General features: G+C 42.3%; 1 protein-coding gene across 1 annotated transcript; it reads right to left on the reverse strand.

Annotated features, from left to right (window-relative positions):
- Positions 1–732: 732 nt before the first annotated feature.
- On the reverse strand, positions 733–6,190 carry HSP90AA1 (heat shock protein 90 alpha family class A member 1). Its single transcript, XM_005417892.2, has 10 exons — positions 5,994–6,190; positions 5,530–5,896; positions 4,925–5,058; positions 4,155–4,463; positions 3,434–3,599; positions 2,977–3,167; positions 2,694–2,841; positions 2,095–2,363; positions 1,643–1,976; positions 733–1,478 (listed from the first exon to the last, which is right to left on the reverse strand). The coding sequence occupies exons 1-10, from the start codon at positions 6,183–6,185 to the stop codon at positions 1,369–1,371; spliced, it is 2,220 nt and encodes a 739-aa protein (XP_005417949.2). The 5' UTR covers positions 6,186–6,190; the 3' UTR covers positions 733–1,368.
- Between the last annotated feature and the right edge of the window lie 512 nt (positions 6,191–6,702).

A 6,702-nucleotide genomic window follows, 5' to 3' on the forward strand; every position in this document is an offset into this window, starting at 1 on the left:
TTGGTTTGCCTAAAACCAGGTTTATGTACCTGCGAAATACACTTGGCACCAGAAACTCACATCTTTTCACCTTACTACAAAAGGAACACCAACACACCAGTGTAATATATATGTGAATCATTTTATACTGCAAACTCCTGCATCATGGAGCAAAACAAATGGACACAGGACACCTGCAGGGCAAGCTGGTCAGAACCTGTCCTTAAAGCCCTCCTCCTCCCAAATAAATTGAATTTAAGACACTGTACCAAATACAATCTGCATAAAGTCAGCAAAAGGGCACCCAACAGGCACCAAGGCCAAACTGAAGGAAGCTGTTGACAAGGAATTTTAGTTTCTCTGCTATTCCAAGACAAATGCCAAGGAATACAGAACACAGCACAACCACCTCGTTCCCTGGCAGGCTCTGTGCTGTTACTGGCAGTTTCTCAAGTAAAAGTTCTGTATCACCTCTCAGCAGCACTATGGAACAGAGGTGCAGCTCCATTCACCCAGAGTTCAGAGCAATTGCTGAACCATCCCATGAATTATACCCCAACTCAGAGCAAATAACTTTTCCTGAGACCCTTCCTGCTCTGGTGTGGCACTGGTGTTGCAGTGGCATCACCAAGCACATCCCATTCATTATGTATTGAGGGCAGCAGCTGGAGCTCAGGATCCAGAGCAGCAGCTCATGTGGGCATGGGCAGAGCACGTTTATTTCAGTGTGAACAGACAAGTCACTGACACAGCTCAATTCTTAACACTTTTATTCTTACAGTTCTAGGTTTGAACTGTACATGCAGAGTTGCATAAGTCACAATAGAGATTTACAGTGGATTCTATTCTATGGTAGAGTGCAATCCAGAATCCTTGAACAGTATAAAAAACAACTTTAAACATCAAGACCTTGTTAGGAGCAGAAGGATTAAAGCTTCCCCAAGAGATTCAGCTCTCCTAGATACCTAGTTACTAGGTACTGTATGTTAGACACTTAAGAATTGAAGAGCTGTGTAACACTAAACAAACTTGAACACCCTGATGTCTTCCCATCGTCGTTACTTCTTTCAACATTTCTGGCAATTAAGAATAAGTCAAAAACCCTGCCACCTGCAACCAGCTAATACAGACAAAAATAACTACTCCTTACTTGCCTGTTTAGGGTTGTACAGTGTTAAAGAAAATATTCCCTCAATGGCATTTTTATCTCACATCAGCTGAAAAAGCAATGTAACAAAAATAAAGGTATAACATCTTCGAAAATAAATATAAAGAGGGAATGCAGACAAAGTGTCAAAGATTTTTTTTTGGCAGGTAACATTCATAATATACAAAATATAACTTATTCATATTAGCCAAGAAAACATTCATGAGTTCCTGTAAACTCGTTTAATCCACCTCCTCCATGCGTGATGTGTCATCATCTCCTTCAAGAGGTGGCATTTCCTCAGTGACTGCTGGACTGGCCTCCTCTGCAGCAGTGTCATCTTCATCGATGCCTGTGCAGGAAACACACCCCCATTAATGCTGACAGCACAACCCAGACCGTTCATCTCCACAGTACTACAGCCACCTGAGGATTTGTTTCCCACACTACCAAGCAGGACCAAGACTATTAATACACCCTGAGCTCACAGGAGCCAGAACAGATTTGGTAACTTACCCAGCCCAAGTTTGATCATTCTGTAGATGCGGTTGGCATGTGTCTGAGGGTCTTCTAAGCTGAAGCCAGAGGACAGCAGTGCTGTCTCATACAGCAAAATGACAAGATCCTTCACAGACTTGTCATTCTTATCAGCCTCTGCTTTCTGCCTCAGTGTTTCGATGATGGAATGGTCAGGATTAATCTCGAGGTGTTTCTTTGCTGCCATGTATCCCATTGTGGAGTTGTCCCTCAATGCCTGCGCTTTCATGATCCTCTCCATGTTGGCAGTCCAGCCATACGTGCTTGTTACAATGCAGCATGGAGAAGTAACTAAACGATTGGACACAACAACCTGCAGGGAATGCAAAGCACAGGTTTGCAATTGAAGCATTTCAACAGGTACAAGTGATTTACCCTAAATTAATTTTAAATTGACTTTTGCACACAGGTAAACCAAGTACTATTTTTACCTTTTCTACTTTCTTTTCAAGGATATCTTTCATTATCTTGCAAAGATTTTCAAACTTTGCTTTCTTCTCCTCCTGTTTCTTTTTCTCTTCCTCATCTTCTGGAAGCTCCAGACCCTCTTTTGTTACAGAAACCAGGGTCTTGCCTTCAAATTCCTTCAGCTGCTGCACACAGTACTCATCAATAGGCTCGATCATGTAGATCACTTCCAGCCCATGTTTGCGGAGACGCTCCACAAAAGCAGAGTTGGCCACCTGATCCTTTGTTTCACCTGCAAGAAACAACACCAAGATGAACCTCAGCACTAACAGCAGCTTGTTCAGCTTCTGCAGAGCCTATGCAACAACTGTGCTTCAAGACCCAACCACGGGTGAAAAAGGGCACCAACAGCCCAAAAGACACTCAAGCTGTTTAAACTGATGCTCCAGCATTTAATACTCTTTAACTGCTTTGAAAGCTAATTTTTATTTCCTGCAATCCCAGGTAAAAAATGCTTCCCATTCCTGCCAGGCAAGAGAACTGGGAACCTGTAACATCACTTATAAAGCCCCCAGAAGGTAAACAGTCTTGGTCTTCCTGACCATTTCAGGTCCCCACTCACCAGTGATGTAGTAGACGTGTTTCTGGTTTTCCTTCATCCGAGTGCAGTAATCCTTCAGGGAAACCATCTCATCACCAGATGCAGATGTGTAGTACCTCAGCAATTCTGAGAGCTTCTTGCGGTTCTGTGAGTCCTCGTGGATGCCAAGCTACAAAAAAGCAAGAAGAAAAATCAGTAAGTGATTCCTTCAGGTAAATACTGAACTGTGGTAGTTTAGCAGCTCAGGCACAACACCAATCTATAACTTCAAGTATCAGCACTGGTCAGCAGGAAGACTACAAACCTTGATGTTCTTGGAGAACTGCTCATAGAACTTCTTGTAGTTCTCCTTGTCTTCAGCCAGCTCAGTGAAAAGCTCCAAGCACTTCTTCACCAAGTTCTTCCGGATCACTTTCAGGATCTTGCTTTGTTGCAGCATTTCACGAGAAATATTCAGAGGTAAATCCTCAGAGTCTACCACACCTCTCATGAAATCTGTAAACAACAGAATTACCTTTGTTAGTCTTAAACAAGTATTGCCAGTCACTCTACCTACATATGCCTCTGTCCATTAGAAATTATCCATTTGTTTCTATAGAACTCCAATAAACATGAACTAAGCAATACTTTTAACTGCTCCACAGCTGTTTAGAACTGAGTTTTCCCTCTTCCAAGTATCTTTACATACAAAAGGAAACTACAGAATAGCTAAGCAGTTCTTCTAACTTTTCAGGGAACACTTTCCCCAGAATTATACTCACTCAGATACTCAGGGATCAGCTCCTCACAGTTGTCCATGATGAAAACTCTGCGCACATACAGTTTGATGTTGTTCTTCTTCTTCCTGTTTTCAAACAGATCGAAGGGTGCACGCCGTGGGACAAACAGGAGAGCCCTGAATTCCAGCTGCCCTTCCACAGAGAAGTGCTGTGAGAAAACAAGATGATAATTTTAGTCAGTTTGCCTGGTTCCACCATGATAACCACTTAACAGCTCTCCCAATGCACAACACAAACTGCAACCCACTGGAGATCAGATTACAGAGCAGCTGAGACATTGGTGAGAAACAGCCTGTCCTCGGGCAGACACACTCACACTGAATTAGTGTTACATTACGACCAATTCAGAACACATTCAGCTCCTTCCACAGTATACTGAGATTTAGAAAGCAAATGTGTTCCTATGGCACTTCCCATCATCAAACAAAAGGCACAAGACCTTTTTCAATGACAAATTACAAACATAATCAGTTTTTGTACTTATATATAACCTAGTCTCAAGTTCAAGCAGACATGGCGACTGAACTATTAACAGGGAAGGCACCTACACACTTCATGAGTGCAAATTCAATCCAGATTATGAACACCAATGCACCATGGATCAGTTTAGCAGCATGTTAAGCAACAGCTTCAGTGCTGTATGCTATAGTTTATGTATCTACAGATACAGCAACTGCAGCTGTGTCTCAAGAGAAAAACTTACTTTGACAGCGAGGTGGTCTTCCCAGTCATTAGTCAGACTTTTGTAGAATTCTCCATATTCCTCATTGGTTATGTCATCTGGATTCCTGGTCCAAATGGGCTTGGTCTTGTTGAGCTCTTCATGATCAATGTACTTCTCCTTAATCTTCTTCTTCTTCTTCTTATCTCCATCCTTCTTCTCTTCTTCTTCATCAGAACCAACATCCTCAATCTCTGGTTTATCTTCTGTCTTTTCCTCCTTATCTTCTTTTTCCTCTTCCTTTTCCTCAGCCTCATCATCACTCACCTCCTTATCACGCTCCTTCTCCACCTACAAAACAGCAGCAGTACTTGAATTGCAAAAGCTGTAAATTTAGTAAGTAACAACTCTGAAGTACCCCTTGCAGCCTCACGAAGCCAGCAAACTTCAAGAACATGGTGTCAAGCTCTCCCTCCCACACTCCAAGGACTCTCATTCTGGGTGCTGACACAAGTGGGTGTTTCCACATGCTATGAGCCAAGTTCTTACTCTTCGGTTTCCTTACACTGAATGACTCCTAACATTAACTGTTTGAAAACAGGTAGTATTGGCTTGGAAAATACTGGGGTTTTCTTAAGATAGTCCTGTGAAATAATATTTTAAATAACAGAACTACATTTCCCCAGAGCTTCCTCAGTGTAATAGCTGAGAGAACTCAGACTAACCAAATAAAGATTGACTACTCCTTCTTACATGAACTCCCACTTGTGAAACTGAAAATACTTATTTAGCATTTCAAGCAAGGTACATACAAAGAGTGTAATGGGGTAGCCAATGAACTGAGAGTGCTTCTTCACGATCTCCTTGATTCGCCGCTCCTCCAGGTATTCAGTCTGATCTTCTTTAAGATGCAGGATGACTTTGGTTCCACGGCCCAAAGGTTCACCTAAAATGGAGTTTACATGTTTTACTTTGCTGTAGCAGAGCAGATTCAATCATTAACTCTTTAAAAACCACACTGCTCTATCAGCTATTTTTTCACTTTAGCAAAATGAAGCTTCTGTGTATAAAAACAGCCTGGGTTATGCTTTCTCAAGTTTACTACATATACTTCAAAAACAAGCTTCAGAAAATGACTACTATTCAGTTCAGAGCCTTTAAAGACTCCGCATACGAAGTTGTTTTCCAAAAAATACTTTTCCATGTGTAAACTTTGAAAGCTTAATGCACCATTTACACCTGGGCATTCCATACCTATCAAATTATACTAACTGAAATTACAAGATGTTACCTGGATCTATACCTGATGCAATACACTACTTGAATACGTTTATTTTATGTCTTTTCCAAGGCAGACTACGCACTATTGCCAAGCATCTTTAAAAGAGGTCATTGAGCAGGAACACCGAACACTCACCATTATCCAGTCTGACAGTGAAGGACCCTCCAGCTGAGGACTCCCAAGCGTACTGCTCATCATCGTTGTGCTTGGTGATCACTGTCACCTTTTCGGCAACCAGGTAGGCGGAGTAGAAACCAACACCAAACTGACCAATCATGGAGATATCAGCACCTGCCTGCAGGGCTTCCATGAAAGCCTTGGTGCCAGACTTGGCAATGGTACCAAGGTTGTTGACCAGGTCAGCTTTGGTCATGCCAATGCCAGTATCCACAATGGTTAGAGTGCGATCATGCTTGTTTGGAATCAGGTCAATTTTCAGCTCTTTCCCAGAATCCAGCTTGCTTGGGTCAGTCAAGCTTTCATACCTTATCTTATCCAGAGCCTGTAAGACAAGAGAGAAACATGATTTAATATTCCCTGACTACCCCTAGAGAATTTCAGTAATTGTCAGAATTAACCAGAGTACTTTTGGTACTTACATCTGAGGAATTGGAGATCAGCTCACGGAGGAAGATTTCCTTATTGGAGTAGAAAGTGTTGATGATCAGAGACATCAACTGAGCAATCTCAGCCTGAAAGGCAAAGGTCTCCACCTCCTCCTCCATTGGTTGGTCCTGAGTTTGCACAGCTTCCGGCATCTGTGAAAGGAGAGGGAGGAGGTGAAATTCCATCCAGAACAGCTTATCTAACATATCCCCTTACAAGCAGCGACAACGGTATTCTGAGAGCAAGTTTTTTAACCACGTGGTTTCAGCACCAGAGAAAACACACATATAAAAAAGCCCTTCCCAGACCTTATTTACAGACAGTAACTACTCAGAAGTTTTAAGGGATGCAGGAAATAATTAACTTTTACAATACGCTCATTTTACACTCATTTTACCCTGCAGCACCAAGGCTAAGACCAGACTGCTCCTCTCTCCTTCCCTAATTTACGGATTGATATGACTTTTATTTTCCCGTTTCACACAAGCACCTAAAATCTTTATTTGGATTATTTCTCTCTTAGCCGCCTCCTCCTATTACTTTGCATACGCAGCCATCCCCACCTCTGACTTAGATACCAACACTGCTCAGTCGAACTCGCTTCTCTGGACAAATATTTGCATTAATTAGTACTCGTCCTTCACCGGGTATAGCTGCCCGTCGGCCCCCCTTGCGGGAGCCAAAGCTTCACCCGACAGGGAT

This window comes from Geospiza fortis, unplaced genomic scaffold (assembly GCF_000277835.1).
Source record: "Geospiza fortis unplaced genomic scaffold, GeoFor_1.0 scaffold23, whole genome shotgun sequence".
NCBI lineage: Eukaryota > Metazoa > Chordata > Aves > Passeriformes > Thraupidae > Geospiza > Geospiza fortis.

What these genes read in the sequence shown, in the direction of transcription:
- HSP90AA1 (XM_005417892.2), bottom strand. Translation starts at nt 6,185, where the DNA reads ATGGAATTTCACCTCCTCCCTCTCCTTTCACAGATGCCGGAAGCTGTG. An exon ending in CACTGTCAGACTGGATAATG is followed by an intron (nt 5,059 to 5,529) that starts GTGAGTGTTCGG and finishes ACTCCATTTTAG; the next exon opens with GTGAACCTTTGGGCCGTGGA. An exon ending in GCTACCCCATTACACTCTTT is followed by an intron (nt 4,464 to 4,924) that starts GTATGTACCTTG and finishes GCTGTTTTGTAG; the next exon opens with GTGGAGAAGGAGCGTGATAA.